Below are 18,912 nucleotides of genomic sequence, written 5' to 3'. Positions count from 1 at the left end.
ATAAATCCTGAATGAAATAAATAAATAGTACAAAAGAAGAAGAAGCCTATTCATTTCTATTCTGGCTCTACAGTAAACAATGCAAAACTGCATAATAGTTCCTTTTTTTTTTAAAGTGCAACTGAAAATGTATTTTGTGCCTTAACAATTGGACTTTAAAACAAATTCCCTATCAATTGTTTGCAAAACTAATGTCATCATTTAGTGACAAATTGCACACATTTCACTAGAAACCAAACATGTATAACCTATTTTCCATTTAAATTATCCACCTGAGACAGAAGCCAGTTTGCCATGTCTCCAACACACAATTTAAAAGCTTTTTTTATGCAAAGGAATCTACCAAGTGTGAGTGGCAACCCTTTATGTATTATTAAAATGACATAAAGTGACAGGTGGTTTCAGAGGGAATGTTTTAATGGTAGATCTTTTCCACATGACAATGACAATATGTTCTCATGTCAACCCTATCCACAGTATTTCCTTAAAGTAACCTGGAGAAAACAGATTTTTCACACAACTTATCATTCATGTAACACTTTTCCATGTAAGAAAATACAGCATTTTAAAACATATTTGGCAACACAGAAGCAAACCCAGGAAGTTTTATTCTCCACAAAGAAATTTAATAGACAGTTTAATGGTGACAGATGAATTCCTAGCCCCGCCCACCCCCAACCTGTATGTTCATTTCTAAAGTAAACCAAAGTGTTAACAGTCTATACAGCTAAAGAGTATCTTTACTGCTGAACAGGACATTACAATCTTATTTGATCCGAGTGTATTCTGAACTAACAAACACAGTCTAGTGAGACAAAATAAAGGTGAAACTCAGTGGAGTTCAGGAGAAATGAAAGGAACGATCATTGTTCCGACAGGGCATCGCGTCTGAAACTTCAACATGAATTTATTTATGTCATTAAGTCTTTGGGAATCACCAATTAGATAGGACACATCTTAAAGAAGGCAAGCAGAAATGCTTGATGAAGCTACCATTCTTCACTTTACAAGGCGATTACTGTTCCTCGTCTTTGGCTCAAGGCCTAGTGATCAAACAGAAGGCACTTTAGTTGGCATTAGTAATCCAACTAACATGGCAGTTATACCTCAGGGCCTGAAGGAATAGTTCGCAGCACTAATGCAACAGGCTTGAAAATAAGAGTGGTGATAAGCTTTGCTTTTAGGTTCTACATACACTCAGACCCCATGCTGGCTGCCAAAGCCCCCACCTGAAAAAAAAAAAAAAAAACTCAGAGGAAAAGGAAAGAAAACAAACAGGTAGCCAGTGAATCTATTACAGACTTGTCATTCTTAGGAGAGTGCACAGTTTCTGAGAGATATTAGGCTTGGTCGATACAGTGGTTAGTACTCTTGTTCTGGGTTAGGGTGGATAACAATCACACATGTGGACAATCAGATATGATGGATACAAATGGTCTGTCAACAAACAATAAGAAACACATTTAATGCAATAGGATTTATTTTATTAGATGAGATGCTCTTCTCGTCCTTGCTGCCACCAACTCATTGGTCATCATTCTTACTCACAAAACTGAAGTTGCCAAAATTTTAAAATTGTAACAATGTCGTCCGAAACTTTTCCAAAATCTGCAATACGGTGAAATCAGCAGGATGTTTAACTGGATTCCGTCTCCAGCTATAAGGTTCACATGATTTAATCAAATCTAATTCAGTGAGCAAACATTGAGCGATGAAAGCTATATTCGATTTTACAGCGCAGCATGGAATTAAGTGATCATCTCATAGAGAGAAGAATGTTTGCTTGCATCACTGACAGGAATTGGTAAAAAGCAGCACAAAGTACCTCTGGTCAACAGTAAATGGACACTGTGCAATAACAGAAACCTTACAAAGAGAATCCCCTGAATTTCACCTTCTATTCACTGAGCGCAGTACTGAAATAACATTCCATACTATCAAAGCATTTACAGCCCTCTACGTGCACTCAGAAGCGCCTCAAATCTACTGAAACATGAAGACTAGCAATGGAAAGAACGACTAACGAGCTGGTTTGTTACCACAGATGGCCGCCATCGGATTGGTTACATATAATACTAGGACTGATACAGAGCTTTTGACAGTGTGTAAGATTGCCTGATGGTCAGCCATGTGCCTGTTGGATATATTGATCGTGTGTTCTTGGATGGACAATAGTCCAGCTGTGGCTTTGCGCTGTTCATTTCACTGTCCAACATGACAGAAAACCAATTGTGGCTTTGCCCTGGAGCACAAACAGGAAATCCCGACCCTCCAGACTCTACATATGGCTTGACAGTTTCATTTCTGCACACTCTTACACTTCGTTAGTGTCACATTTTCTGTGTTGCATTCACATCTTGCAACATAAACTGTAAACAGGCGTCAGCGTTCAGCTGACCTGGATCGGCCAAAGCCAGGTGGAAGTGAGCACGAGAAGACGCTTTCTCACGCAGACGATCACAGCGTTGCAGCCTTTTGCTACCTCAACACACTATTAGAGGAAGGACAAACACATGACTGGAAATTTACAAGAAAAAAAACCCCATTACAAATAGTCTTTGACCTGCAACAAGAAAGAAGGAAACTCCTGCTGACGTGACGATAAACCCCCACACCCAAAAACATTTTTTCTTTTTTTTAAAAAAAAAAAAAAGGATATAATAGAAAAGTAATTCCCCTAACACTCCTTTAGGCACATATGTCAATAAATCCCACTCATGTGGGGGTCAGGAATGCTTTTCACACCGCGGAAAATCTCCAAGTGTGACGGTGCCTTTGTGAAAGGAGCCTGCATTTCCGTTTCTGTGACACAGTTGAACCCCTGCCTGATCACCAGTCTCACCTCCATCACTTGTTACAGATTCTACTTATTCTTCATGGGTTTGTGTCGACTTAACTATCTGACCTTTGATGCTGCTCAGCACATTTTTACAACCTTTGCTGAAAAACATCACACCGTCCTGTTTTGAGATCTATCAGCGGTTGTCTTTGAAAGAAAAAAAAAAGAGTAACTTAAAGTGTAAACATGAGGGGAAAAAACTTTGCTGAAAAATGGTAGTAGTTGATTTGCCATACTTATTCAGATAAGCTAGAGTGTTTTTTTTTTCCTCCCAAGATTTAGGGAACAATGTCCGAGCTCCAGGTGTTAAGTGCAGATGCGCTGTGCAGTTAAAGGAGCTTTCTGGTCATTTCAAGTAAACATCGGCCTGATGCGTCTTTCCTAACGTGAGCCTTACTCCATCGCCGTGTTCTGCAGAGTCCTGCCTGAACCCACAAACTCACAGACTTCCACACAGACAGAGACAACAAGCCCGCCCACTTTCTGCCAATACAATGTCGAACAAGAAAAATTTAAAAGAAAAAAAAAATTAGCTTTCACTTATAAATCCTTCCACGTTTGCAATCAACAATGAGATGCCAGGCCCAACATTAAGTTACATTTCTTCATTATTTTTTTTTTTTTTTAAACACAGCAGATCAAACATTTTTTTGGAAGCAAGGTCTCCTGGTGGCAAGTCAAATGTTCAGAAGTCACATTTCTCTTTAGTTTGTTTCTTGTCACTTTCTGGCTGTTCTGGGCAGCTCAGTCCTGTTTGACCTGAAGCTGCTGCTTCCACGCCTCGTTTAAGTAAACTAGTCGCTTGTAGTTGAGGATAAAGAGAATGAAGTTCAGTGCGTATGTGGTGATGCAGATGACGCAGAAGTCCTTTAGGACAAAGTAGAGGATGTAACCCAGGTAGAGGGAGCCCATCACTGAAAGGATGGACGTCGTCATTAGAATGAGGGCCGCCATCGCACTGACAGTCATTCCTACAAGGAGAGAATACAAACTGATGCTTAGAGAAGTCACTGTTTAATACACACACACACACACACACACACACACACACACACACACACATGCTTCCAAAACACCAGTAACCTGATGAGCCAGCTGGTTTTGTCTGACATGTGCTTCTATTTATATGGTGGCCCTGCTCATGATGACCTTCAGTTTGTATTATTCTGTTGTCACATGAAACAGACGACAAATCTGTAGCCACATCTACAATATTCCATTTCATCAGATCAACTGTCATCACAGTTGTGTTGCAGTTTTCTGCAGTAAATCCATATTCACACTACATTCTATGTCTGCTCTGCTGCATCCTCACCACGTTTGTGTAGATTCTAATGCAACACGATTCTTATCCATTTCCAAAAGAACATCCATTGTTATCTGCAAACATTCTGACCAAACAAACGTACTCAAACGATGGCAATACTGTCAAAAAACCTAGAATTTTATCAAACAAAGTAAAAAAAAATTTAAAGTCTCACCTGTTGCACAGTTGTTGTAAACATATAATAGTAGGAAGTAGAAGGGTTTAAGTTTGAGATTTACAATTTCCATCTCTTTTTTTTTATTATTTGTGAGAATGCAGGAGGCAGCTTCACTATTGTTAGCCATTTTTTCTTCCATCGTTGTCAACTCCTCCTACACAGTTTGTCCGTTTTTGACAAATAAGCTATCAAAAAAATTGTTCCTGAGATTTATGCTTGTACTTTTATAATTTGTAACTTTTAAACTTTATGGCTTTTTTCTTTCCCATTCATTTCTATTGAAAATTTCATCTTTTTCAACTTTCAAGCCTGTCATCACCATCCATTCTTCAAACCATTCAACCCATTCAACCCATTTAAACCCATTTAAACCCACTGTAACTTTATACAATTATTTCAACCTTATTGCTAATGTTCAGTTTTTGCTAGGTTAGTGCTAACACTAGGCTAATTCTTTGCTATGCTAATGCTATGCTAATACTAAAGATAGCTGTCAGTGCCCAATCCTTTCACGAGCCAGATCCTTTCAATTGACGCATGCGTGCAACGCGTCTACACCCAGGCCTGATCATTTCGGACCCTTTCAACGCATGCGCAAAATGCTTCTCCATCCGGTCACCCTATTTTACGGCAGTTTGTGTACTATTTAAAAGGTTGAAACCTTGCTATTTAAAAAGAATTAGAAATTTATGTTTTGAGTGAATTCCGATTTATTTTGGTTTTTATCTTATTTTCTGCCTGCTTTTTGATTGTCAATAATGTGTATTGTGTTTTAATCCATTTTGGTTTTTTTAGTTTTTTAAATTAATTAAAAACACCACAAAACGGGTACATATTTAAATGTTTACTATTAAAACATTTAACAAACGTCTTATTTACATTCAAATATCATGTTCCAGCAGCTCTGTCGTAAGGATTGCGAGTGAAGGAAGTGACGTCGTGTACAGCAATGCGTTGAAAGGATCAGAAAGGATACGGCCGGTGAAAATATTGGGCACTGACAATAGCTAATGCTAATAATAATGCTAATACAAATGTATCCTAAATCCAGCTAATGCTAAGCTAATATAGCGTGACGCAGCCAGCACCGGCATCCTCACTTGCATTTTCTCCAGGAAATGCAAATATTCTAGTTATTATTTGTGTGAACAAACTGAAGCATTTTTTTTTTTTTTTTTTATCTTTGTACAAGTTTGGTTGCAAACATCAGACAACTCTTCATCAAAGTTTAGGCAAAGAGGAGGAAACTAAATGTCAACTCAAACAATTCAAATGTGTTTTATCTGTTTACCAAGAAACCTGCTCTGGCCTTTTGTGACATAAAAATTCCCTGTGACACACCAATGTTTAAAAAAGCTAATCTTTGGAAGCTCTGCCATATCTGTGGTATTTATCTAAACCTTACAGGAGAAACTTGTCTCTCAAGAAGATTATATTGATTTATTTTCCTTTGATACCTGGAGCTACTTGACACAAACTGGTTGACTCACAGTTGAAACCAGAAGTTTACATACACTGTGCAAAATGAACCTCGACACATTTTTTTCTAACTGTTTGAAGTTAAATCAGACAAAACCTCTCCTGTTTCAGGTCAATTAGGATGACCAACATTATTTCATTTTGCTAAATGCCACAATATTGAGACAGATCATTTCATAGATAATGTTTTAGTACTTTCTTCAAGGTCAAAAGTTTACATATATTTCCTTAGTATTTAGTAGCATTGTCTTTGAACTGCATGACTTGTGTCAAACGTTTTGGGTATCCTTCCACAAGCTTCTCACAGTACTCTGCTGGAATTCTGGCACATTCCTCCTGACAAAACTGGTGTAACTGAGTCAGGTTTGTCAATGGGATTCAGATCAGAGCTTTGTGATGGCCACTCAAAAACATTGACTTTGTTGTCCCCAAGTCACTTTTTAACTATTTTGGCAGTATGCTTAGGGTCATTGTCCATTTGGAAGACCCATTTGCGCCCAAGTTTTAGCTTCCTGGCAGATGTCTTGAGATGTTGCCTTAATATTTCCATGTAATGTTCTTTCTTCATGATGCCGTCTATATTATGAAGAGCTCCAGTAAAGCAGCAAAACAGCCCAACAACATGATACTGCCACTTCTGTGCTTCACAGTTGGTAAGGTGTTTTTATCTTTACAAGCTCCCCTCTTTTTCCTCCAAATGTAGTGGAGGTCATCAGGTAGGCTTGGACTGATCGCTTATTTTCCTTCTCACTCCGGCCATATGTTTACAGAACTTATCATGAACAGTGCCGCTTTTATGGTTTAAATGATCAACTTACGGAGTTACTAAAGGATGTGTTCACTCAGAATGTAGGCTTATTTGGGGTGGTGTGTAACTCAGTGGGTTGAGCGCCCGCCCCATGTACGGAGGCTGTAGTTCCTCACCTGCAGCCGGTCCAGGTTCGATTCCCGGCCTGGGACCCTTTGCTGCGTGTCATTTCCTGTCAAACAACTGTCATATAAAGGCCACTAGGGCCCAAAAAAAAAAAAAAAAAAGAATGTAGGCTTATTCAAGGAGTTAAAGCTGCAATTCGTAGAATCCTCTCTCCGCTCCGTTTTTAAACCAAAACTGAACCACCCTTACCGGTAACTTCTCTGAACACTCTTAGCGACTTATTTCTAAAAGTGACAAACTAGTGACAAATGTATGGACTTTATCTTGTGTTATTGGAGATTTTTCTGGTGTTTTAGAGACTCTGTACGTATCACTCCGTTATAGTGTCCTGAACAGCTGCTGCTACCGTCAGCTCCTCTACACCATAAGCACACACAGATGGGGCCGTGAGCTAGGCTTCAAACCGCTCTGAGCGAACCATCACTCCGCTTCCAGACTATAGAATCTCTGACACCTGTGTGTGTGTGTGTGTGTGTGTGTGTGTGTGTGTGTGTGTGTGTGTGTGTGTGTGTGTGTGTGTGTGTGTGTGTGTGTGTGTGTGTGTGTGTGTGTGTGTGTGTGTGTGTGTGTGTGTGTGTGTGTGTGTGTGGGAAGCGCAATGCATTTTTCTTTTAGATTATTTTTCACTTTAGTTTCATCAGACCACAGGGCATATTCTCCAGAAGTTAAGGTCTTTGTCTTGATGTCTTTTTGCAAACTGTAATCTGGATTTTTGGAGTAATTTTAGGAGTAATGGCTTCTTTCTCGCTGAGTCGTTTCACTGTGGATAATGACACTTTCTTACCAGCTTCAGCCAGCATCTTCACAAGGTCTTTAGCTTTTGTTCTGGGGTTGATTTGCACATTTCGGACCAAAAAGGGGACACAGAGCCCGTCTAATCCTGAGCGGTGTGATGGCTGGACATTCCCATGATGTTTATACTAGCCTATAATTGTTTGAACAGATGAACGTGGCACCTTCAAGCGTCTGGAAATTGCACCCAAGGATGAACCAGACTTGTGTAGCTCAAAGATTCTCTCCCTGATTAACTGGCTGATTTCTTTTGATTTTCCCATGATTTAAAACAAGGAAGCAGAGTGTTTGAGGTGTGGCCTTAAAATACATCCCCAGATGTGCCTTTAATTAACTCACATGTTGCCAGTTAACCTATCAGAAGCTTCCAAAGCCATGTCATCATCATCTGGGCTTCCTTACGTTGTTTAAAGACATAGTACTTTTTGTGTATGTAAACTTTTGACCTTGAAGAAAGTAATGAGAAATTGTCTCATTATTGTGGCATTTAGCAAAATGAAATTACTTTGGTAAAACTAACGGACATGAAACAGGAGCGGTTTAGTCTGATTTAACTTCAGACAGTGAGAAAAAAAAGAGTTGAGTGTCGTTTTGCACAGTGTATGTAAACTTCTGGTTTCAACTGTATGTCACGTAAAACCTAGCATGTTTAATCTGCATATATGGTACTGTAAGATGCTGCTCTTAGTGACGATCTGAGCACTGAAACTCCCTTTGACCTTGTTTTTATTGATTCAAGTATTGGGCACTAAAGTAAAGTTTAAACAATGATTTTTGAAGAAATTAAGCCGATACCTGTATTGTAATCTAAATCTTGGAGACCAAACCAGATAGACCAACTCAAAGTGTGCATTAAAGGGTACCTGTACTAGTCATATATATAAAATGTGTTTAATGTATTACCAATAAGAAAACAATATGTCAACATTTATTTTTACTTTATTTCACTTATTTATTAAATTACATTTTAAGTACTTTTTTTGCACAATTTCATACCATTGGAGGCAGCCATGTTCAGCCAGGTGTGACATGAAGTCATTGATTCAGGTGTAGTGTTTTCAATAGATCCAACCTGATTTCTCTGATTTTCTTTTTTATTTACAGAGCTTTTCTCTACATTTTTCCAATTTTGTTTTATCTATTAGTATGGACAACATAAGGATGTGTGTTGAAGTAAAACTGGACGTTCTAACCAAAATGGCAGCAACCTTGTCTGAGGATTACCTAAAGAAAGTTATTCTACTAAACTTCCATCACTAGGGGTTGGTTATTCAGGCCAATTTCAAAATTTGATTTGATAATTGAAGACTTGATTTGATCACAAACAGATTTTCAATCAGGAACTATTATCAATTCGATGATAATTCATCTTTCATGTAACATCAGTCAGCTTCTGAATTATATGACTTTTTGAAATTAGGAGGACTCATTTAGTCTGTATTACAATTTGCAAAATATAAATAATCAATCTTCAGAAATTTAAGAATTGATTCATAAATTGTCAGTAATAACATTGTGATTAATAAGCGGATTCGGCATCTCACCACGCGCAAGGTACGTTGTTCCGGGTCAAGGGTCAGGACTACCCAGACACGTAAACATGATGGAGTGCGATACAGACGTTGAATACTTTGAGCATTATAAAATCAATGTTTTAAAATAATTCTGTAAGAAACGGGGATACAGTGTTACCGGGAAGAAAAAGAAAGAATTCGTGGCCCTTGCTTGGGCATTGTCATTGCAAAAAGCCCTGATAGTTTTAACAAAACAGCAGGAACAGGAGGCTGTCAACCTTGATTACAAATCTCTGCTTGAGATCGATGTTGACAGTTGTCAGATGACAATTCCAGATCCCTTAGAGCTGAGAGAAGGTTTGAAGAATGAGTCGACAGCAGCAAATAAATGGCCCCCTATATACATAGATATAAACACTTATCTGATTCACAAGGACAAGCAAAACTTGCTGAAAAGATTTGCTAACGACTACAAAAAAGGTGACTTAATTTGTCTGTCAACATGACATGTACAGAGTATATACTGCATATCGAGGTCTAACATTATTTTATTTACATGCAACTATGACATAAATACATACACGGAATAGTATGTTATCATAATTGTTATTTTGTAGGCTTATTTATATGTAGGGCTTATATACTAATATATTAGGCCTAATAAAATAATACAATAAAAACACACATATATACTGTATATAAATATACAGTATACATATATTTCAGTAGGAAATGGGAGGAGTATGTAAGGCGGGTCGCATATACAACATGAGGTTCTTTTATTGCACTCATGAATAGGGCAAAATTCTTCCATCCACCTATTAAGCCAATTAAGTACCATTGGGGCAGTCACGCACTGAACAATGGGAACCTGGCATATTACCTTAAAACGACCTTACGCAATGTAAATACTTTAATAGTAGGTTGTTCCACAAAGATAGTATGACTTTATCGGGCTTTGTTGACAACATGGGTAGTCGTGAACTCTGACCTGGAACATATTGACCCAGGTGCCACGCATGCGTACTGATAACGCTGACTTCACTTATTGACTATCCATTTTTTATATACATACATTTATTTATTTGGGTTTTTTTTCAAGTGCTTAATTTAACTTTACTGACACATTTTTGACTGCAATACAGTTTTGCAGGGAAGATATATATTTTTTACTTTCATAGATGTGACAGTTGCTGCTCATCCCGTGATGGTATCAGGTACCAGCATTCAAACGCACAAAGTCCTGTGAATACATGCAGTCTCGATTATTATGATTGTGTTATGTTTTGATGACGTTATTTTATTTATTAATCTGTAAACAGTTTAACTCAAAGACTAAGGGCCAGATTTTGATGACTTTGACAAGTGATTAGATTTTAATCATGATTCGTATTCGATTCTGGATACGTTTGAAAAATGGAGAAATCCCTATGTTCGGCTCTTTGAATTGTTCTTTGAGTTTCTCCTACAACACCTCCTTCTGGTGACTTTGAGCATTACATACTATAGTCACAAGTTTCATTTAACTTTGTTTTGATCGTACAACAGCACAGCCACGTGTTAGACATTTAAAGTGTGAAGATCATGGTCCCATGATTAGGACCACTGATCCAGATAAAAGGATACTTGGTGCTTGGCGGATGTTTGCACTCTCTGAGTTTTACTGACTTTATTTTCTATAACCTTTAGTGGGCATTACCCTGAAAATGGAAGTACATCTCCTCCAATTTAAAATAGAAAAACACTTGGGGTGTAATAGCACAAGCATGTAAACATAGATGAATCTAAGTTTATATGTAACAGACCTTTTATTCAGTTTGGGGAAACTGCAGTCTATCAAAAGGTGGTGCATCACACAATATCATAGTATAGGAGAGACAAAAAGTAGCCTGGGAATGGGGAAGGACATATTTGGGAGCCTATGCATAATGTCTTGGTAAAATAGTTTTTTGCAACAGCAGTTCCAAGCTGTGAGCTGACATTGATTGGTGGAGATTAAAGCCTCAGTTATGCACAACTTGGAATTGTGCCCACAGTTGCATACTGGCCTTTCTGTGACCTGGACAGTGAATTAAGTTCAAAACTAATCAGCCATGGCTTATGAAATGAACATTAGTTTAAGTTAAGTGGGGCACTGCTTTAGTCACCTATGTGGTGGGGGAACCATGGCTAGAAATGGGCTGTTGTGCTTTAGCAGTGCTAGGCTGCTGGGTGAGCCTACGGGCTATACGGCACTGGGCAGGGATACATGCTAAACCAGCATGACTGTGTCAGAAGCTCTGTGACAGCACTGATTGGAGGAGATCATGAGCGTTAAATGTAACCAATGGGAGGAATGAGAAAATGTTGAAGTTAAGACATGTTGCACATAAAGAGACAGACTCATGATCACACCCTGGTTGCAACAAACAAGGCGTTATCAAAGAGAACCAAGGCACTCTCTGCATGACCTAATCATTTAAACTCTGCTGCCTGGGAAAAAAAACACTGATTACTGACTAGACATGCTTTTACCTGTGTAACTGATAAGTACGTTTACACAGAAGCTGCATCATGTGTGTTCACCAAGACAAGACAAACTCATGTGTGACATAAAAAGGAACATTTTGAGTCAGCTCTTCTAGATAGTGCACAGAGATTTGTTCATAGAATGTAGAGAATTTAAGAGTGTTGTCTCACCTAGAAGAAGCTGGAAGGCATAGAAGACGATTCCGTAAACACTGTTGGGTTGGTTAAGTGCGCTGTCACTTCCAAATATTGAGCCCAAAAGTCCAAACCCTCGACCCCACCTAAAGCACAAGTAGTTTCAACTTAGTTAAATATTAGAAAGTTAAAACAACTGAGAATATAGATTTTTTTAAAAAATGAAAAAAACAAGTAAACATTATTTTATGTTTAAATAGGAAGCCTTGACAGTGATAAGAATTAAATATCACAGCTCAGAGCTCTACACTAACTTTTCCAGTGGTGGCACTGGTGCGACGAACTTTCTCAGTTGGTCGCACCAGCACAGAATTTGGTCGCACTATTTCAAGCCATGCATGCTGATGTATAGTTGACTTAACTGGCGTACCGTAGTTGAAGTAAAGATTGACAGTGACCTGAGATATATTTACAAAATGTTTTAATGTTTTAGTGTCAATATTAAGTTTTCAAGCAGTGGTTGAAATAACAGGTAATTTCTTTTATATCATTTTAAAAGATGTAACAAAAATGTTTTGAATAACAGCTAAGCATAACAACAGGATACATGTATTATATATACTTTTTTTATTTTGCAGAAATGCTGTACTTGAATGAAGTTAACAGTAGCATAACCATCTTAGCATCTGCATTGCTTCACCCCATGGAATTAAATTCAGGGGGTCCAGCTCTTATAGTGGGGTCTCCTAACCCTCTTCTCCTGGTCAGGGGTCTGCAACCTTTACAACACAAGGAACCATTTAACCTCATCTCACATGGATTAAAGTCCTCCTAGAGCCAAAAAAAATACCTTATCAATAAAGACAATACAGTGTATTAAATTATGTAGTTAAAATTATATAGAATAATGTTAGATTTAATTTAATTTGATTTATATTGATAATGTAAATGGAAACTTAAAAACAGTTTAAAATAAATAAAATAAAATGACATCAAGAAATAAAACAGTATCTTGCATCTTCAAATTCTTACACATCTCAGTTTACATGAACACAATGTTTTATAAAGAAGATTTTTTTAGTTAATGTATTTGAAAGGCTACAAAAAGTAACTTGAATTTAATAACACATGATCATGTGATCAACACATGCTAATTACTAATTTCTTGCCACACATAAAGCATTAATATTTAACCTGCACATTGGTGGTTAAATGAATCTGTCCCCACACAATTAAAATCTCTATTTTCTTCCAAAATAGTGTTTTTGTTGGTTTAATTATCTTACCAGGAATTTAAAACTCAAGGTTAGTCACAGGTGCAGGAAAGTTGATGGTCTGTAGATGTTGCAGGAGGTGAAGTTCGAAGGTGCTGAGTCATTGCACAACGGGATTTATTTGAGGTTAACAAATTGTTATGTCTTGATTTTATTTGTCATTAATCATTAATAGCCTCTGTAAAAAAATAACTTTATTTCAATAGTTTTTTTTAAAGCTATAGGGAGCCATTGCAAAAGAGTCAAAGAGCCACATGAGGCCTGGCATCATAGTCCATCAGTTCTGGTCCCTCCATGCTGATTCTGATGAGGTCCTCCTCTCTGATGTGGAATCGTGTGTGCACTGCGCGTGTACGCTCTCTGCCCCACATGCACTCCGTCACAATATGCCCGGTGAGCTCAGCGCGCTCTACCCCCTCCTTTTGGATTTTCACTCACACAGATGCGACCAGGTTAAATTTCCACTCGCACACACTGAAAAAGTAGTCGCATATGCGACCAATTTGGTGCAGTCTCGAGCCCTGCTGCTATGAGTTAGCATTACCTCTAGGAACAGCTTTGCCATCAACAATAGACACTATAGGTACCAAAACTAGGGCTGTCCCAATACAACTTTTTCACTTCCGATACGATATCAGCCTTGAGTATTGGTCGATACCAATATTGATACAACACGATATCAGCACGAATCATACATACTTGTATTACTTATTTTGCAGTGTGGAATGTTAGAAAAGGCTTGATCAAGCAATTCAAGTTCACAGTTATTTTTTACTGTCAGTATATGGTGGGAACAACTGAGGGTGGGAACAAAAACAACAAAAACGTATCGGAGCGCTTATGTCGGAGATTTTAGATGTAGTACGATAAAATCCGATATTCCTTTTCTTGCTGATATCGGACTGATATCCGATATCAATATCGGATCGAGACACCCCTAACTGTCTGATTGTACATAAATTGGTACCAGGTAGTAAAAAAAGTTACAAAATTGGTACCCATCCCTTCTCATATGATCTGTAATCATATTTTTAAAACTCATGTAAAGCATAATCTGTGTCGATATTGGATCAATATCAGTATTTGCCAATAACCAAGGCTGCATATCAATATTGTATCAGAAGCTGAAAAAGTTGTATCAGGCATTTTCTCCTCTAAGGGACAGCATGTGTGAGTGAGTTCTATAGTGTGGCTTTTTTAGGTGATGGTCTGGGTTAGGACGCACTCAGTTATCCATCAAACTGCTTTTCATGCTGTTCTGGGAGGTAACGAAAGCAGTGACTCCTAAAACAAGTATTTTAAAACAAAATAAGCTAAATATTAAAAAAATTAATTGATATAGGTGATAGTCAATTTTTTTCATATCCTCTAAATAGAAAACTCGATATCTTCAATCTCGATATATCGCCCAGCCCAAACTCAAATTCATGAATTCGTATAGAAAATTTTGAAAGTATAAAGCAGGATTTTCACAGCATAGGGGGATCGCGCAGGAGGTGCGGAAATCTTTGAAATGTATGATCCTTTGAGGACCAAATTTAATGAATAAAGCTACAGTTGTTTTTTTTTGTCTTTGTTACTGCCTTAATTTAAAGCCAAAAGTTATTTGTTATTACAAGGGGTAGGATCATATAAGTTTATACTTTTTCCTACTCCTTTTCGAACATGTTCAGGCTTCACATGCAGGATCTTGTAACCATTTATTCTCACTTTGCTTTGTTTTGGGTTTAATTTTTAATTACTATTACCATTATTATTATTTTCATTGTGGTAAATACACTACTGTTGTTGGGAAGTAACAATTCACTCAACTCCCAATATGATTCGATTCACGATACTGGGTTCATGATACAATTCTCTCATGATTTATTTTACAAAATGAGACTGTAGACAAAGGACTGAAAAATATTCCTTTATTTTTTTTGGGAAAAAACTAGAAAATACTGTACTATTTACCTTTTATTTTTCTTGTCAAAAGAATCCCTTGATAAACTATTCAAAACAATGCAATTCAACTAAAAATAAATCCTGAATGAAATTAATAAAAAAATAGTACAAATGAAGAAGAAGCCTATTAATTTAAATTATGGCTCTACAGTAAACAATGCAAAACTACATAATAGTTCCTTTTCTTTTTAAAAGTGCAACTGAAAATGTATTTTGTGCCTTAACAAACAGTCATTGTACTATATTTACATCAGATATTTGTTTAGACCAGCTGAGGGCGCTGGTAACCCAGTGGTCAGTTGGCATGCAGATATTCTAGCAGTGAAGAAGAGATGCTATGCGTTTTAAAAAACGTACTGCGATTCAATTTTCAGAGTATCGATATGAACCGTGATACCAATGAATCAATTTTTAACTGCCTTACGATGAATCGTTACATCCCTATACTGTGTCGTTCCTGTTTGAAATCACTCTTTCACTGTTGCTGACTATTGTTCTCTGTTTGCGTAACATCACTTGATCAAGCCTTTTCTAACATTCCACACTACATAATAAGTATTTTTTTTTTTTTATTAATGAAAAAAAAGTATGTATGATTAATGCTGATATCGGCTCAATATCGGCATCGGTCAATACGCAAGGCTGCAATATCGGTGTCAAATCGATAATTAAAAAGTTGTATCGGGAGTTCCCTACTTACAAACACTGTATAAACAAGAAATATATAATAAATATATAAAAAATGTTATTATAAAAAATAGATTACAAAGGCAGTTTCACAGCAGGAAGTATGACTTTTGAATTTATATAAATATATATTTTATACCCGCAGTAATATTGGGACTGTTATGGACACGTGGTTACGGTTACATAAGCAGAGGATGCACAACAGGCAGCATCGGGGGCAGCTAAAGGGCTGCAGGGGTCCTCAGGTAAAGAAGGGAGCATCCGAGCAAATCGCCTATATTAAATAGATGGTGAGGCTGATGTATGTGTTTCTGGGTTATGCAGATTAAGAAGAGAGTTAAAACAACCCGTGCATGCCTGGAAGTCCGTTTTGTGTCCTAGTGTCCAACAATTATTACCAGCGATGTCCCGATACAACTGTTTCACTTCCGATATGATACCGATATTGCAGCCTTGCGTATCGGCCGATACCAATATTGATCCGATACAATATCAGCACGAATCATACATACTTTTTTCAGCACGAATCATACGAATCAATATCAGCCTTGAGTATTGGTCGATACCAATATTGATACAATACGATATCAGCACAAACCATACATACTTGTATTACTTATTTTGTAGTGTGTAATGTTAGAAAAGACTTGATCAAGTGATGTTACTCAAACAGAAAACAATAGTCAGCAACAGGAGGTTACTTTGTTGGAGTGTGAACCACAGTCACCTATAGATGGAAGTGCTGTAGCAGAACATTTTATAGCAGCGCTTATTTGGTGATTTTAGATGCAGTCTGATAGAATCCGATATTCGTTTTCTGGCTGATATTGGACAGATATTCGATATCAATATCGGATTGGGATACCTCTAATTATTATAACGGTACTGACTAAAAGAAGAAAAAAAAGTCAACAGAAAATTTCCCCTATGTTGCTGAAAACAGAGCATACTAGGGTGCACAACATGACTCCATAGGGGAGCAAAATTACAACATTGGGGCCCCCACCCTGGCCCACGCTAGCGAGAACCCTGTATAAAGTGCAACCTTTGAGAGCTCAGGGAGAACACGCAGACTGCACAAAGGGAACAGACTAAAACCAGAGGACTGTAAATCACATCAATTAATATTATAAAAATAAGTTACAATGTTAAACACAAATTTTATCAACTGGTTCAACAAAGTAATACACCTGGCATATTCTATGTTACTCATGTGTATCATGTTTGAACATGAACACGTGAGCAGGTCCTACATGCATTATAAAACAAGTGTATATTATAACCAAGTAACATTCCAGCAATGCTCTATTTGTTCAGGTATGACACGCCTCTGGTTCAGTGGGCGGGGTCAGGTGAGACTCATTCCAGAATGTGTGGCTCACTAAAGCTGGTGAGACTTCTTTATTGTTAAGGGAGCCCACATTTACAATGACTATTAGGAATAAAGTTTGGCGTACATCTGTGTTTGGGATACTTCAATAGCGTGGCTGTCCATTCATACATGACCTCTGGAACAACTGGGACACTCACTGTGAGGTTTAACCTCTCAGAGTCACACTGACTGCTAGCTGGGGGCATTAGCACCAGGGCTAATGACAGCTAACGATGGGTTAGAGTTTGACATCTGGACAGGATAAAGGCCATAGATCCCAGAGAAACAACAGAACCTTTGTTTAGAAGAGTAGATCCACACAGTTGTTAGTCATCAGCAGCTGCAGTGAGAACAGTGAGAACAGAACAAGCTGCTGATAGATAAAGGATCACAGCAGATCATTGCTCTTTAGTTTGTCAATACTGGTAACTATAGCTGATAGCAAGTATGCTAACCAGCTAGCTGTAGTGTAACACTGTGTTAGCTAAGGGTTAGCACGGTTAAAACACCTAATGCTGGCTTGATTTCGGACCTACTGATGGGCTACATGCCCCATGCAGGTAGTCTGCGGCTCACAGCCCGCCGCGCCCTAAAGCGGAGGCGGCGTGCACACTCACAATAGCAGCGGTTTCATTGAGCGCCACAGTCCAATTTAAATTACCTGGAGCTGAACACTCTGGAGCAGCTGACCGAGCTGCTGACGTCGCACATGGCCGTGTAACTCGGGTCCCTGGCCTTTTCCCGCTCCACGTGAAAGGCGTAGAGAGAGAGCATGATGCCCAGAAGGCACACCAGCAGCCGGGCTATTCTCTCCCACCGAGGGGTGGACACTCTCAGGACGGGCGCCGCCATCACTCTCTGGCTAACCGGAGACACGGGCTGCGTCCGAATAGTCCCTCCTATCTCCTTTCCTAGTCACTGTTCTTCAACCCCGGAAGTGTTTAAGTGGTGGCCATGATAGAAGAGCGTTTGAATTTTCTTTAAGCTGAGGAAAGGAGACACGAATCACCTATTCCTACTCCTATTATAAAAAAAATCCATAATATTTACCCTACAAAAAAACGCTCCAAATGTCTGGCATCGAAGAAGAGCTCAATTGTATGATCATGAAATAGAATCAATTACTCACCTGACGTTTCATTGCTCATTTTCTGAAGCTTTTTGGAAGGACATTCAAGAATTTATCTCAATGAAAATTAGTTAACTTATTATTAAATGCTAAAGACGTTCTTTTATGTTAGTGACCGTAGTAAAACCATTACATTTAACTGCACTGTTACCTGGACACTATAAAATACATCAACACAAAGAAAGCTGCAAGGATTCTTTCTGTTTTTGTTATTAAAGAACTAAACATAACCTTTTGAATTCCAACTTTGGAATGATGTTTTCCTTTTGTAAAATGTATGTATATATGTGTGTTTGTGCTGTGATGTGTGTTTTAACTGTAAAGAAAAAAAAACCTTTCCTACTCCTCCCCTAACACCTTTCCTTAACCCCGTGACGTCATACACGGGGTTATGAAAAAGTGGATAGGAAAGGAGATATGTCTATGGGAGGGACTATTTGGACGCAGCCACGCATACATACGATGGGCGGATCGATAGTGGAGAAACCAGTGAGCGTCATGGCGTAAACACGGCGAGGGGATGGGAGTTTTTTTTTTTTTTAATGTACATAGTCTGTTACACACCACATTGTTTAATTTCTTATTTGTATTAAGTTGAAAAGACCATACCCAAAGTTATATGTAAGATTTTACATTTGTTTTGTTTTGTCTTTTTTCCTTTCAAAAAATTGTGTATCATATCATTATTGCGAGCCCATTTTTCAGATATCATATTGTGAACTCAGTGTATCTTCCCACCACTAGTAGATTTATAATAACCAAACTATGTTTTCTAAATTTCCTAAATAAATAAAGAATGTTAGAAGATCATGAAAAGT

The 18,912-nt window shown here is 38.0% G+C and overlaps 1 protein-coding gene across 1 annotated transcript; it reads right to left on the bottom strand.

The window, feature by feature from the left end:
* Positions 1 to 609: 609 nt before the first annotated feature.
* Positions 610 to 17,863, bottom strand: vkorc1l1 (vitamin K epoxide reductase complex, subunit 1-like 1). The gene is made up of 3 exons (XM_028467350.1): positions 17,627 to 17,863; positions 11,722 to 11,831; positions 610 to 3,810 (listed from the first exon to the last, which is right to left on the bottom strand). Exons 1-3 carry the CDS (start codon positions 17,815 to 17,817, stop codon positions 3,584 to 3,586), a joined length of 528 nt encoding a protein of 175 aa, XP_028323151.1. The 5' UTR covers positions 17,818 to 17,863; the 3' UTR covers positions 610 to 3,583.
* Between the last annotated feature and the right edge of the window lie 1,049 nt (positions 17,864 to 18,912).

Source organism: Gouania willdenowi, chromosome 14 (genome assembly GCF_900634775.1).
Source record: "Gouania willdenowi chromosome 14, fGouWil2.1, whole genome shotgun sequence".
NCBI classification, from domain to species: Eukaryota; Metazoa; Chordata; class Actinopteri; order Blenniiformes; family Gobiesocidae; genus Gouania; species Gouania willdenowi.
This window is presented reverse-complemented; position numbering and strand designations above follow the sequence as displayed.